Source organism: Taudactylus pleione, unplaced genomic scaffold, assembly GCF_031769625.1.
Source record: "Taudactylus pleione unplaced genomic scaffold, aTauple2 ptg000397bl, whole genome shotgun sequence".
In the NCBI taxonomy this organism is placed as follows: Eukaryota; Metazoa; Chordata; class Amphibia; order Anura; family Myobatrachidae; genus Taudactylus; species Taudactylus pleione.
In genome coordinates, this window is record NW_028284799.1 from 6,605,203 (window position 1) to 6,621,434 (window position 16,232).

At 45.3% G+C, this 16,232-nt stretch overlaps 1 protein-coding gene and 1 pseudogene across 2 annotated transcripts in view; one reads left to right on the top strand and one right to left on the bottom strand.

Moving 5' to 3' along the window:
• AP2B1 (adaptor related protein complex 2 subunit beta 1) overlaps nt 1-16,232 on the top strand; it is a 143,301-nt gene that overhangs the window by 56,919 nt on the left and 70,150 nt on the right. For both annotated transcript variants that reach the window (XM_088446385.1, XM_088446386.1), the window contains exons 6-7: nt 8,961-9,151; nt 9,280-9,501. In XM_088446385.1, the coding sequence (XP_088302511.1) occupies nt 8,961-9,151; nt 9,280-9,501 (413 nt within the window). The remainder of the gene's footprint in view (nt 1-8,960; nt 9,152-9,279; nt 9,502-16,232) is intronic.
• LOC148506744 (uncharacterized) lies at nt 13,276-14,593 on the bottom strand (annotated as a pseudogene).

Consider the following 16,232-nt stretch of genomic DNA (forward strand, 5'->3'; position numbering starts at 1 on the left):
GGTGACCCCAGATGTTTGGGACCATGGCCGGATTTAAGGGGGACAGCAGGTAAGCAGCGGGGTCCCGCGGTGGGTCCCCGTTGGAACATGGTCCGGAGTCCCCAGGCAGGGGGCTCCCTGGGGACTGGCTGCAGCGTGGTCCACTACCCCCCTGGGACAGCAGATCGCAGCTGAGTGGTAGCGCTGCGGCGTCCCAGGGGTTAATTGCATGCCAGGGGAGCGCGCCTTCCCTGTACACAGCCGGCGCCTCCCCTGCTGCACACAGCCCTCTCTGCACCTGCCGATTGGCCCTGTGGCAGCGCTCCTCCCCCAGGCCGGCCTCCTCTCTGCTCCTCGGTGGCCATCTTTATGGAAGCATGGTGAACGCTGCTGAAAGCTGCTGATCGGTGGCATCGTGGTCTGGGTCCCCTGGCATACCTTTCCTCCGTTGGAACAGGTCTGTGTATGCAGCGCTGTGTCCTACCAGGCCCTGTGTCTGCGTAGTTGAGGATCAGCGCTGATAGTGCAGGGATTGATTTCTTTGCATTGTATGTGACTGCTGCTAGCGTCTGCTGCCTGTAATTTCACTTTCTACTGTCAGCCTTTTCACTGTCCCTGCTCTTCTTCTGCTAAAGCCTTTGCGGTGCGGTGATTGCAGGGTGGTTCTCCCACTATACTAACGAGTATCAGTGAGAGGGGTCACATACTTGCCATCATGTCTGAGAGTGATTTTCCTCTCCAGCTTCTGTGTACTACGTGTAAGGTACCTATAGTGGAGGGGGAGGGTAGCGCGGAGGGGCTATGTCGGCAGTGTTATTTATTGACGCGGCCAATTACTGTCACGGCTCCGGTACAGGAACCGCCCTGGGCTTGTTTCGCTAAAGCGCTTACAACCCTAATGGGCCAGTTAGCTCCGCAACCTGCGTTCCCTCAGATGGGATTGTCCCAGCAGTCAGTGGTGTCGTCACCCATGCAGGGGTTCCCGAGACAACAGATGGTACCCCACAGTCTCCCTATTTCCCCTCCTCAGGTCTCTCAGGAGCCTGCGTGGGTTAATTCTCTGACAAGTTCTGTGCAGCATTTGTCAGACGTGTTACGAGAGGAGTCTGTGTTGCAGCCTCACAAGCGGCCGGTGGCGTCTCTGTCCACTCCTTATGAGGATGGCGAGGGGACGACCGATGATGGGGAGATTCTGGATCTTTCGGACCAAGAACCTCTCCGTACTAAAGAGTCGGACGCGAAGTCTAAGGTTTATATACCTGGCCTTATTCGTGCAGTCCGCACAGCTTTAGTTATTGAGGATGATGAACCTCCGGTATCAAAATCCAAATATGCCTTTTTCAAGGATGTTAAGGGTGACGCCACTTTCCTCTTTCGGGTCAATTGGTGGACCACTTAGAGGAAGCGTGGAAACATCCTGGCAAACAGTATCAGCCTCAAAAATGTTTAGCAGTGGCTTATCCGTTTGCGGACAATTATTTTGCTAAGTGGGAATCCCCGCCACAGGTGGATTCTCATGTGACACACCTGGTCCGAAGTGCCACGTTGCCCATGCCCTCCATGTCCTCCTTAAAGGATGCCACGGACCGTAAGGTGGAAATCTGCCTGAAGTCCGTTTATTCCCTCGCGGGGAGGGGGGGGCAGCCAGGCCGGTTATGGCCATTTGTTGGATAGCCAGAGCTATGGAGCGCTGGGCTGATAGTTTGGAGGCGTCTTTCGATTCCGACTGTTTGGCTGAACAGACCGAGTTGATAGGCAATCTCCGGGATTCGGCCACTTACATTAATGAAGCGGCTTTAGATATCAGTACCCTGACTTCTTGGGTTTCTTCGGCAGCTGTGGCGGCTCGTTGCACCTTATGGTTGTGATCTTGCAAGGCGGACGCTGATTCCAAAAAGGGTTTGGAAGCTTTGCCTTTTAATGGAGAAGTCCTATTTGGTCCGGATCTGGACAAAATTGTAGCCACGCTGGCGGCAGCCAAATCGGCATGTCTCCCATCTGCTGCAGTTCCTTCCAGTTCAGGTACGTCGTCCTTTCGGCCTTACAGGGCAAAGGGTAGGCCTAAAGCACAGTCCTTTCCCCGACAGGCTGGCCCCAAGAAATCGGCCAAGCCCCGGAAGCAGGCCTGGAGTACCAGACGTCCGGCCCCTAAGTCCGATGACAAACCTGACGGTCCGGGTATCCCTTTGGGGGATCCCAGAGTGGGAGACCGCCTGCTACGGTTCGCCCAGTGTTGGTCGGTAACCACGACAGACAGTTGGGTTCACGAGGTGGTTTCTCACGGGTATGCCCTCTCCTTTCGGCACAGGCCCCCATCCCGATTCTTCACCATGGGTCTTCCATCAGACCGGAACAAAGCCACGGAACTGCAGAAGGTTTTGCACACTATGCTCCAGGCTGGAGTTATAGTGCCTGTTCCTTTCTCCCAGAGGGGCCTGGGTTTCTATTCCAATCTGTTTTTGGTGCAGAAACCCAATGGGTCGTACCGTCCGATCCTTAACCTCAAAGCACTCAACAAGTCCTTGCGGGTGCCGAGGTTTCGGATGGAGACCCTACGGTCCATCATTCTGGCGCTGGAACCTGGGGATTACATGGTGTCGTTGGACATACAGGACGCTTACCTGCATGACCCTATTCTTTCGCGCCATCAACAATTCCTCAGGTTTGCAATCCGCAACGATCACTTCCAGTTCCGGGCGTTACCTTTTGGCCTGGCGACAGCACCACGTGTGTTCACCAAGGTTATGGCGGTCATGGCGGCTTCCCTGCGGCTGTCGGGAGTCCGTATGTTGCCGTACCTAAACGACCTTCTGTTGGTGGCAGGATCTCCGGAGCTCCTTCTACACCATTTGGACCTGACGATTGCAGTACTGCAACGGCATGGCTGGTTGATAAACTGGCAAAAGTCCACCCTGATCCCGTCTCAGAAGATTCTGCACCTCGGAGCCTTGTTGGACTCCAGTCAGCAGAGGATCTTTGTGACGGGGAAAAGATCTCTGCCTTGCAGTTGAGGGTGCGCAGTTGTCTGCAGAGTCGCAGTGTGTCTCTTCACTCGGAAATGAGGTTACTGGGCTCCATGGTGTCCGTATTCGACATGGTGGAATATGCCCAGTTTCACTCCAGACCTCTGCAGCAATTGATCCTGTCCAAATGGAATGGACTGCCTCAGAGTCTCAAGTCCCAGACGATGGTGCTCACTCCGGAGGTGCCTGTCCCTTGCCTGGTGGTTGCAGACGACCCATCTCAAGAAGGGTCGTCCGTTTTGGGTGGCGAACTGGGTCCTATTGACGACGGACGCCAGTCTTCGGGGCTGGGGAGCGGTCTCGGGTCCACACTTGTTCCAGGGCAGATGGACTGAGGCGGAAAAGGAGCTTCCGATAAACATCTTGGAACTCCGCGCCGTTTTCAATGCTCTCCAGCAGTCCCATCGGGTTCTCCAGGGTCATCCCGTGCAGGTCCAGTCGGACAACGCCACCACCGTGGCCTACATAAATCGGCAAGGAGGAACCCGAAGTCTTCACCCGGACCTGACTCGGCTGTCTTTGACGGCGTGGCTGTTGAGACGGCCATGTTAAGATCCAGGGGGTTTTCCAGCTCTGTAGTACGTACTATGCTGAGAGCTCGGAAACCATCTTCTGCAAGACTATACCATCGTGTGTGGCATACGTTCTTCCAATGGTGTCGACCGAGAGGTTATGCACCTCGGGAGTTCCTAGATAGTAAATAGTGAGTAAGCGCTCACTCACTTGTAACCTGAGATGGCAGCAGGAGCTGAAGAGGAACCTTATCTCTTTTGTTAATAGAATTGCAGTAGAAATAGCCCGCGCTCAATCACAGGTGATAGTATTCTATAGTTGATAATGTCGCAATGAATACAATAAACAGTAAATCTACTATACAAGACAATTTACTTGTTGAGTGAAACTTAATGTTACAGATGTATGATACAAAGTATGTCAATACATGTACACATATAGACATATAAGACAGAGACAAGACAAACTAAGACACCAGTAAGAACAAGATCTAAATAAAGAAAAAATCAATAATGTATATAGAGGGGATGGAAAATATATAACTACAAGTACTCTGATTGGCAAACAGAAGAAAATTTTGGGATATGAAAAACAAAAAAATATTATATATAAAGAAAAAGAAAAAAGTGCTTTGAGTTCCACAAAACCCGTTTAGTTATTGTGGGTTTGTTAAATGCATCTATCGAATGCACTGATGGGTGTGAGATGTTGTGGTACAAATCTGGAAAATGCAACCACTTGTTCAATATGGGTCACTGATGCAATGATAGTCACTTGCAGTTTAGTATGTCCCAAATCTATAAAATGCAACCACTTGTTCAATATGGGTCACTGATGCAATGATAGTCACTTCCAGTTTAGTATGTCCCAATGGTGAGCAGGGCCTCGAGGTGCGGCGTCCCGTGACCCCAGGTACCCTACTTACCCACAGTAGTCTTCTGGAGCGCAGTGTCCTCACCTTCTTCACTTGTCTTCGTCCGGAGCCCTGAGAATTGAAGTGGGGGTTGGGTGCTGGGCAGATCGTCCTGGCTTCTTCCTAGGTTCCGTATCCCGGAGTGCACAGACGTGTGTCTCTCCGGCTTGGTTCCTTGGTAGCCTCGCTGTTCAACTCCGTGGCCGCGATACTTCCGGGTATGCGTCTCGCGGTATTGGAAGCAGTAGTCTGACTACACTGCTTCCAATACCGCGAGACCCATACCCGGAAGTATCGCGGTCACGGAGTTGAACAGCAAGGCTACCAAGGAACCAAGCCGGAGAGACACACGGAACATGTTTTTGTTAACTTGAATACCATTTCATTATGCATGTGGAATCATATTATCCTCAAAAAAGTGTGTTTAATATCTTAGCTAAATTTGTAGACATGTTGTTAATATTTTCCTGTTATATGAGACATTATATGCTATTTGCCTATGTTTATGTTAATCGCACAGTACTGTAATGCAGACTGCGCTAGCTTGTTTATAAGTCACCATGGTGATGGCACTTGCTTAGTAGAGTCATGTGACGCTGTGACGTCACTGGTCAGCGCCGCCGGGCGGGTGTGGGTCCCTGCTCCGGTGAGGCTGTTTAGTCACTCAAGTGAGCACTTATAAGGTAGGATGTTTTGTGTATATGTATGTATGTCCTGATGAAAATACCGCTGTTCTAGGTATTGAAACGTTGACTTTTCTCAGCCATGTCTATGGTGTGTTTATTTGCTTGGAGTGCCACATCACTGAGGGTCTTATGAACATTCGATATTCATGCAGGCAACCAGCTAAGTACCCTTTATATACAGGGAGTGCCGGATCCTATGCTATATATATATATATATATATATATATATATATATATATATATATATATATATATATATATATATATATAGCTTACCAGTCAGAGGATTTTTTACTCTATAACGTATTTGAACTTAAGGATTGGCATGAAAGAAAACACACTAAATAATCTGATCCTGATTTCAATAGAGGAACTAGATCCTACAGATTTTGATTATGAAAAAGCTGGTGACAACTGGACCTCTCAGAAGAATAGAAGAGTTAATATATAAAATGTTACTCTTTGGTTTAAATCAATAAAAGGTCAGGATTTCAGCATTTCATTATTGTGAAGGCCCCCACCAGGCTACTACTTGATGCCACCCGGCTGGCAAAATTTTCTGGGGAGAACACTGAAGTTAGTTCAGCTGACCGCTGCTCTACGTATTGTCTTGGTAATTTTAAATTGATACATTGTTAGATTTATTGTAACTAAGGTTAGAAGTATTTTCATGGACAGTCGTGCTAGTGGACAGCATTCAGTGAATGTTTCAGCCATTATGGTCTATTGTTGTTATTAGCCTTTGTGGCATTGCAGAATAAATATTGGTTATAAAGCAGCCTTTGTCCCTAAAATTGTCCATGTGTCTCTATGTAGTTTCTGACTCTCCACTGCATACTTTTAGTATACGCGTAAACAGTCACAGATCCAGATTGCCATTTCTGCAGCACATAGTATAAAAATACCAATCTAAAGACCAGTATTCTCGAGGAATTTTACTTTAAAGCCCGAAGATATCACATATGCATGTAATTGACTTTATAAGCGTGTAGTGTTCAAAATCAGCTGCCGCTATGCTTGGTTACCGCGTCTTTTCCATTTGTCACACTGAAGTATGGAGATATAATTATGGTGTCTTTCTAAGCCCGCTGTTCACTCCCTTGCTCCAGAGTTCTGTTTTCTGAGATACCAATGGTCAGACTTTAAACTGTCTGTGTTATACACTCAAGCCGAACATCTTACCAAAAAAGTGTTATTGATGTCTTTATTATGTGTTTCTATTATGTTTATTATTTAAACATTCCACTCTATGTACTTTACTTTTAAGAAGATGTAATATGGTAAGTAGAGTGTTGAATAGCACACAAGGTTAGGTTTGTTACATCTATAACCATATTATATTTGTATTAATGATTGGTTCCAAAGTAAAACCTATAATACATAGTCATTCAATAATTCAGCAATTTTGTTCATATTATACACCGCTTACTGTTCTAAATGGCCTATGAGACATTCAAGACATTTATAGACATTTACTTTTCACTTACATTATTATTATTAATGTTCCCTTACACTCCTTTACTGGCAGTATATCCCTTATGCCAGTCTCATTATGCAGAAAATGAAGACAGATTCTGCAGGCATTCTAGTCATTTAAGAATGAAGCTTTCCCTGCTACTGTAGTATTAGGGAGAACATACAATACTATGTAGAACATGAACAACAACACAAATTAAACACTATATACCGTACCTCTCAACTGTCCTGATTTTGGCATGTCCATCCCAATTTGACAGCTGTGTCACATTCTAGATAAAAATTGTCCCGCAGCTCATAAAGTTTGGATGTTTGCCCCGTTCACTGCCTCTGACCATATCTGGGTCCGCAAGCAATGAATAGCAGGTTTTTTAGGGATGGATACGGGGCACCTAAGGCCTCCAGCTTGGTCTTGTGACGCTTATGTGTGCCAAAGTTGTGAGGTATGCCATGTAGAAATATGGGCAAACTATAACCCAGGCTGCTGGTGCTTACAACTAAAATATATTTTCAGGCACTGAACTCCTTGTAGAAAGGAGACAGTAAGGAGATTACACCTGTATTTGTTAGTATTCCCAGATTGGTCAACTAAAAGGGAGAAAAACCAAATGCCCACTTTCATGTTGTGTGGGAATAAAATCTATTTTACAAAGTGTAAGTAGTAGTAGAGATGTTTGTGCTGTATAATTTCACACCTTTCTACTGGACCAATCTGTACTAGAATATATGGTTAACAGTTACTGATGCACATTGGTAGCTATGCTTCTTCTTTGAGCAATGAATTTTGACAGCAACAATACTGTACACGTACAGTATATGACATTCCTTTACCTCTTCCTCTACCGGTGGATTTAATCTCCCTTTGTTGAAATAAATGTTCAAACTCAGGAGCTTATGTAGAGTTGGAGCTATGCATTTTTTGTTAGTGTAAAATACACATTTCTGTGCTGCACGTGTTCACCAAAAAGACTTGCGCTTGCATCCTTATGCAGATTTGTTTGCATCTTGTTCCTATGATTCTCTATGCTTAGGTAAAAAGGGTAGGGAGGATCTTACAAGCTTAGGTCGAGTATTGGAAGAGGAAGGGAGAAGGGATCTGTAAATGGTGCACATAAATTAAAATCTCATCTTTATTATATTGTTAAAATGACTCATTTTATATGTATATCTTGGATCTGTGGTAGCACCCCCAACTGTTACTAGGATTGATGATCATTATTATTAGGGGAACCTCTCTCATACTATTTACTAATATTTTCCTGTGCAACAGTTTTTTTTCTTTTTCTATGTCAAGCTTAGGTCGAGCACAATGGGAGCAGAGTGTGGGGGTAACGGAGGTTTTTAGTGGAGCTGGATAGGACAACAGGGTGTGCAACTGTAGCATGCAGGGGGTGGAGCAGCTGAAAGATGAGGACGGGTGGCAACCCAAGGTGGCCTGGCACGTGCCCGGTCCGATATACTAGTATTGTATATGTCATTAACTTGGCTGCTGTACTATATGAAGTTACAGCCATGTTTGTTAATTTAACATTTGCATTCACACTGCCATAGTTGAGAATAGTCCCATTTGATTTCTAAAAGAGAGAACAGCATATGTTTGTATTTTACTTGTACTTTTATTTTGTATGTGTGTCTGTATTTATTTTTATTTCATATTGCAAATGTGAATTTTGCACCCAGACCAGACACTTTTGTTACAGTATTATGTGTACAAATTGGCTAATGTGATATCTACTACTAACATTTTCAAACTTCGCTATGCTTTTGTTACTCCTGACCTAAATCAATCACCTATGTCACTGTTGTCTCCTGGAATAAACCTAGCGCGTATGCTACCACAGTAAACTTGACATATACACTACTGGTTTCTCCCAGAATAAACCTGGAGCATATACAACTATTTTTCCGGAATAAACCAGGCCACATATGTTTCTGGTTCCTCTTGGAGTAAGACTGGTGTATATGGTACTGTTGCAGAGCTGGACGTAGCTACTGAGGCTCAGCATACGCATGGCATCGTTTTTTTTTTCCCAGACACACTTGCAATTTTTATATAAATTGTAAAAAGAAATTTATAAATTCCCTGGCGCTATGCAACAGGTAGTTAAATCATGATCACTGATATTACCGAACACAGTACCACATAGGATATTCAACTATTACTAGAAAGATTTTCAGTGCAACGCTAGTTGATCACCACACAAAAAATAAACTTATATGGATGGTATGTTTATATTTTCTTAAAATGTGTCCAATGCTATATGAACCTGTCAGTGTTTAATTGTCCATTACTGCCTGGCATATATTGTTTTTTCACAAAGGCCTGAGCATTCATTTTCTCTGTGTTAAATAATTCTCTCCTCTAACTAGGTGGTAGCCAATGCAGTGGCCGCTCTCTCTGAAATCAGCGAGTCTCACCCTAGTAGTAACCTGCTTGACCTGAATCCGCAAAACATCAACAAACTGCTGACTGCCCTGAACGAATGCACTGAGTGGGGTCAGATCTTTATTTTGGACTGTCTGTCAAACTACAATCCTAAGGATGAAAGGGAGGCACAAAGGTAAGGGCATCTTTTAATTGGGCTTACAATTCCTGAGCTTGGTCAACAGGTATATGTGCCGTTATACATTTCCAGTCTGTGTGGTTCTCCCAAGTATGCCTGGGTAACCCCATTTTTCCTTTGCACAGTATATGCGAGCGCGTCACTCCTCGTCTGTCACATGCCAACTCTGCTGTAGTCCTGTCTGCTGTTAAAGTCCTCATGAAGTTCCTGGAGCTGCTGCCCAAAGACTCTGACTATTACACCATGCTTCTTAAAAAGTTGGCACCTCCTTTGGTCACCCTGCTTTCCGGGGAGCCTGAAGTCCAATATGTGGCTCTAAGAAACATCAACCTTATTGTCCAAAAAAGGTAAATAAGAAAGAATATTTTATTTTGTGTCATTTTAGTAGTCCCTAATCCCAGTATATACATTTTATGATCTGAAATGTTTTAATTAGAATTTACATACATTGAAAATATGTCCGATGTTTGAGATTAGCTTGCAGATGTCTTGTGCAAAGCATAGTTTTCCGTTGTTAGCCATTGCGAACTAAAAGTTTCCATTCACATGGCAGCTCTGCTGGCATTTTAGGTAAGGAGCAAGTTGATAAGTGATTCCTGAAAGTATAATGCATATTTGTAGAGTAGTGAGGTAACATTTTGTAATTGTGAAAGTTTTCAGTGATGGAATGTATAAATGTCAGCGAAAGTAAAATAAAACAAACAAAACTCTTTTTAAGGAAAAAGGATATTGAAGTTCACCTTGGACTTTTATGACCAATAGCCATATGCTCTGTTATCGTCACAGAACTCCTAGGTAACTTCTAGGGGTAAATTTACTAAGGTGAGAGTTTTTAGAAGTGGAGATGTTGCCCATATCAACCAATCAGATTCTACTTAACATTTAACTAGCACATTCTAGAAGATAATAGCTAGAATCTTATTGGTTGGTATGGGCAACATCTCCACTTCTAAAAACTCACCTTAGTAAATTTACCCCCTAGTATCTTTACGTTCTATAATATGTTATTCCCATTATATTCACTTATTCCTAGTCAATTTCTTCAACCCCTGCCTTCTTTCAAGTGTGTTGCACATGCTCACTAACTTCATGTCAGCAAGCCAGCAGTGTCTGTCATTATGGCTCTTCTGGTTTCTGGACATGACACATTAGCAAGGATGCTACACTATTAGATAACTGATGTGTAAAATGTCATTAAAGAAATAAAAGGAAACACCTTGGTTTAAGTCATATCAACCATGCAAGTCAAGATCATATCTGATATTACTTCACTTCTGATAAGCGCCTCTAACTTTTATATGGAAATTTACCAAGTAGTGCATTTATGTAAGGCAACTTCTGTTTCATGCTTAACAATCCTTCAAGGAAAAAACATATTGGGCTTCTAGTATATGCATTTTTATTACTTGATTAATGTTTCTTTGTGTATTTGTTGATGATGTTCTGTTAATGATGGCAACAAATGTCTAGTCATTCCTAGTGATATTCCATGTGTTACCACGTCATTGATTTGCACTGTGGTAAATTGTCCATGACCAGTTAATTTACTCTTAAGTTTTGAACGATTTGAACGATTGAACGATTTTTGACTGCATTAAAATGAATGGAATCGTCCAAGTCTGACTGCAAACCCATCAGATGTCAGATATCGTTATCTGACAAACGGGAACGCGCATCGTTGATCGTCCATCGTTCAGGCATGTCAGATATGAACGATTTTCCTTCAGATATGAACGACTGAACGATTTTTAAATCGTTATCGTCCATATCTGAAGAAAAAATCTGATCGTGTGTATGCACCATTATCCTTGTGTTTCTAGCAAATTTTCAATTGTGGTGTTGTAGGTTAAGTAGAATGAAAATAATTGTTCTGTAAGCCATATAGAACTTCTCGTAATGTAATACACTGAGGTCTCTTCTCCATAAACAAGTCTTGGTGACCATTAACAGCAGTTACACTGCTACCGATGTGTTTTCTTTTAACAGACAAGGGGTAGATGTACTAAGTCTTGTAGAGAGATAAAGTACCAACAAATCAGCCCCCAAAGCTGGATACACACTAAGCGATATTTAGTTCCGACACAGGTCAGAAGGATATATTGACCACATCGCTCAGTGTCCGCACTATTGCGCGTTCGTGTGAGTCATTGGTAGCATCTGATCTGCTGTGTATGGCTAAAACCAAAGCTCTGGTTGTGGGGAGGGGGGGGGATCAGATCATGCAGTGTGCACAGACCACCAGATATATTATGCCGTCGGTCTGCCGTCTCTTTATCTTTCCACTTTATCTCTTTCCAAAGCTTAGCACATCTACCCCAAGAACTTTTGTTTTGCCAGACTTATTTTGAGAAGTTCTTGCCCTATGTTGTCACTCACCTGACAAGCTGCAATACATAGTGCATCCACTGGGTGTATTGTTGTCGATCTCTAATCCGTGGCAGTACTTGCCACTCCTCCTACGTGTGTCACTCTTCAAAATACAATGACTCATAGGAGGGCTGGTGCACTGTTTGTTTCCTGTATAATGATTTTAAAAATGGGGGCCTGGCCCATTCCCAAGATTCTTAACCAGCTTTGGTGGCAGATGGCCTGGGCTTGTTTGCACTATAACAATGTGACTACTTAAATATCTACATCCACTTTTCCAAGCTGAGTAGTTTCATTATGAATGTTTCTCAATTTTGTGTGAAATCCCTACAGTTTCATTGGTTAAAACTGCTGTAATTTTATATGGCCATTTCATTGTAATCAGCTGCAAAGTGAAATTCTGTCTCTACAATCATGGAGCTTAAAAGTAGGCAGTCAAATAAGAAATACTATCAAATATATAATAGATCAGATTGGGGATATGGGGTATTTATTTGATGTATGGTGAATTGTGAACAAAATAAATGTATTTGCCAATTAAGGAACAGTTATGGAACAAGGGGAGTTATATGGTTTGAACAAGGTGTCAGTATAAGGTTTAAGGGAACCAAAATAGAAATTTTGGAGATGGATAAAAAGTAGTTATAGCTAAACTGAAAAATGTAGGAACTCAAATACTGTACAAATGTAATACTTTTTTTACATTTTTTTATTAAAAATGAATTTTCAAAGATAATAGGATTTTCGGTACTTACCGTTGAATCCTTTTCTCTGAGTCAGACTGGGGGATACTGGACCATGGGGTTGTAGGTGGGAAGGTGTGGATTTGGCACTAACACTGAAATCTATAACTCCTCCCCTCTGCAACCCCTGACTTCAGTACAACTTCAAAAGTGCCTGGTAAGGAGAAGAAATACTCAGTGACACTGTCACTCCGAAACAAAAAAAAAAAATGAAATTGGCGTTCAATCTGATCCAAAATCATAACTCGTACTCAATACAGCTGAGCGTGAGGGAGGGAATGCAGTGTCCCCCTGCCTGACTCAGAGAAAAGGATTCAAGGGTAAGTACCAAAAATCCTATTTTCTCTGTTTTTCCTGTTTTCTCACCTTCAGAGTCCTCAGCCAGGACGAAAGAGAAAATAGGATTCTTGGTACTTACCGTTGAATCCTTTTCTCGGAGTCAGGCTGGGGGACACTGGACCATGGGGTTGTACGTGGGAAGGCATGGATTTGGCACTAACACTGAAATCTATAACTCCTCCCCTCTGCAACCCCTGACTTCAGTACAACTTCAAAAGTGCCTGGTAAGGAGAAGCAATACTCAGTGACACTGTCACTCCGAAACAAAAAAAAAAATGAAATTGACTTTAATCCGACCCAAAATCATAACTCATACTCAATACAGCTGAGCGTGAGGGAGGGAACGCAGTGTCCCCCAGCTTGACTCAGAAGTATTCAACGGTAAGTACTAAAAATCCTATTTTCTCTTTTGTCCTGGCTGAGGACTCTTAAGGTGAGAAAACAGGAAAAACAATCTCCTGGTTTAAGTGGAAAGATGAAACCACATTTGGTTGAAACTAAGGAACCGTCCTGAGAACAGTCCTATCGTCATGGAAAACAAGAAAAGGTGGTTTGCAGGACAAGGCCCCCAACTCCGAGACCCGCCGAGCCGAGGCAATGGCCATAAGAAAAAACACTTTCCACGTTACGAACCGAAGGTCCACGGATTCCAAAGGCTCAAACGGAGCCTGTTTAAGAGCCGACAGAACCAGGGGCAAATCCCATGGCGTCACTGTAAAAAGTCAGCATCTCTGGGAGCAGAGCCAGACGCTGCTGAAAGTAAATGGAGAGAGCCGAAATCTGTACCTTCAAGGATTGAAGCCGTAAGCCGGCTTCCAGACTGCCCTGCAGAAATGCTAAAAACCTTGGCAGGCGGAACTGGGCAGTATGTACTCCCCACTGTTCACACCACACAATATAGGTTTTCCAAACCCTGTGGTAGTTCTGCGCCGAAACTTGCTTCCACGCTCGGAGCAAGGTCCTGATGACTGAAGAGGAAAACCCCTGGTCTTCAAGAGACCGGTTTCAACAACCAGGCCATTAAAGCCAACTGAGGTAGGACCTCGTGACAGACTGGCCTCTGTAGCAGAAGATCTGGTCGCAGAGGCAGACTCCAACCCGGACCTGCGGCTAGCCTGAGAACCATGGCGAACCACGACTGACGCGGCCAGTTTGGAGCCACTAGGATGACTGAAACCTGCTGCTCCCTGAGTCGACGGAGTACTCTTGGTAACATGGGAATTGGAGGAAAAATGTAGGCCAGACAGAAGTTCCAGGGAACTGTCATGGCATCCACTGCAAATGCCAAAAGATCTCTGGACCTTGCACAAAGTCGAGTGACCTTGCAATTGTGGCGAGACACCATCAGGTCCACCTCCGGCAGCCCCCATCTCTGGACCAGCTGCGGGAAAACCTCCGGGTGGAGAGACCACTCCCCTGGCAGGAAAGTAGTCTTGCTGAGGTAGTCTGCCTCCCAATTCTCCACCCCCGGTATGAAGATTGCTGAAATTGCCGGGAGGAACGTCTCCACTCAAGAGAGAATGAGACTTGCCTCTGCCATGGCAAGTGCGCTCTTGGTTCCGCCCTGTTGGTTTACATATGCCACCGCCGTGGCGTTGTCTGATTGCATCCTCACTGGTCAGCCCACCAGGAGGGCCTGAGCCCCGCACAGTGCCAGATAACTGGCTCAGAGCTCCAGCATATTTATTGGGAAACCTATCTCCAATGACGACCAGCTCCCCTGGAGACAGAGGTTCTCAGTCATCGCTCCCCAACCTCTGAGACTTGCGTTTGTGGTGACAACAATCCAGTTGGGAGTAACCAGGGACCGATTCTGGAGAAGGTGATCGGTAATCAGCCACCAGTGAAGTGACTGACGAGTGCTGTCTGACATAGCCTACATCTGAGAAGAAAGGTCATCTGAGCGCCCCGTCCAATTCCGGAGAATCTCCCACTGGAGAATCCGTGAATGGAAGCGGCCGTACTGGATGGTCTCGAAGGTAAAGACCATCGTGCCTAGTAACTTCATGCCCACCCAAACAGATGGCCAAGAGGCAGACAGCACTTTCCTGACTAAGTCCTGAAGGGCCTGGGCTCGGGCAAGAAAACCATTTCCTGTGCTATATCGAAGATCAACCCCATAAACGTCAGACCTTGGCACGACCTGAGGTGACTCTTCTCGAGATTCAGTATCCACCCATGATGCTGTAACAGCTGTAACAACTGCATTGTGTGATCCAGGTGGAGCTGAAATTGGGCAGCGGAATCCACCTTTACTAGTAAATCGTCCAAATAGGGAATGACCGTTATTCCCTCGGAATGCAGTAAGCTTGCCATTGCTGCCATGATCTTTGTAAAGACCCGCGGAGCTGTAGCCAAACCGAACTGAAGAGCCTGGAACTGGTAATGGGCTCTTCCGACAGTGAACCTTAGTAGAGACTGATGCCCCGCCCAAATCGGTATGTGGAGATATGCATCTCTGATGTCGATAGACGCCAGAAACTCGTTTGCAGACATACCCTGGATCATTGATCGGAGCGACTCCAATGCGAAACCGATCCACCCACATTCAAGGCTCGTAGATTCAAAATCGGCCGATAACTGCCGTTGGGTTTCTGGACTAGGAACAGGTTGGAGTAAAACCTCTGTTCCTGTTGAGACTGTGAAACATGAGCTATAACCCCTTCTGAACAGAGGGAACTGATAGCTTGGTTTAAGGCCCGTCTCTTCTCCGGCTCCCTGAGTAATGCTGTAGCGAAGAAATGTTGTGGTGGTGGCCCCCTTAGGTCAATCACATAACCTCGGGAGACAATACCCCTTACCCAGGCAACTACTCCCGAAGCTACCCACCTGTCCCGGAAAAGAAGGAGACTGCCCCCTACCTTCCCTGAGACCGGATGGGCTGACATCCTGTAAGGTACTCGGCTTCTCAGGTGCCCTAGCACTCGGGCGCCTGAATGTGCCGGAGAATCTATCCCGGGTGGCAGAACCCCTACTTGGAAAAGAACCTCCTTGGGCCCCCTGACCTCTAACTGTTCCCCCCTCCTCGAAAGGAAGAATGGAAGACTCGGAAACGTGAGCCCTTTAGCTTCTGGGACACCACCGGCAGGAAAGCGCTCTTTCCACCTGTCGCCAGGGATGTGATAGTATCAAGCTCAGAGCCAAACAGGATGCTTCCACCAAAAGGCAGAGACTCTAAAGATCGTTTAGATTCGGCGTCCGCCTCCCAGCACGAAGCCAGAGTGCTCTGCTTGCCGCGACTGCCGTGGCTGAGACTCTAGAGGAAATCTGCGCTCCATCTTGTGCTGCCTCACACACAGTCTGCAGCCGCACGTATATGTTCCGCCAGTACCAGTAAGTCCTCTCTGGATGAGTCACCGACAATGCCTGCCACTAATTTGTCAGACTACGTCTCCATGGCTGGAAAGACCCATGCAGATGCCAGTAATGGGCGAATACCACTCCAGCGCCCATAAAAATACTCCTAAGGCATCCTTCCAACTTTTTATCCAGCGGATCCTTAAAGGAGGCCACCCCTTGGACCGGCAGAGCCGTGTGTTTTGCTAAATGAGCCACAGCTGCATCCACTCTTGGAGGCAGCTTCTACTTAGCGACCTGCTCCTGTAGAAAGGGATAAAGGGCTGCAAACT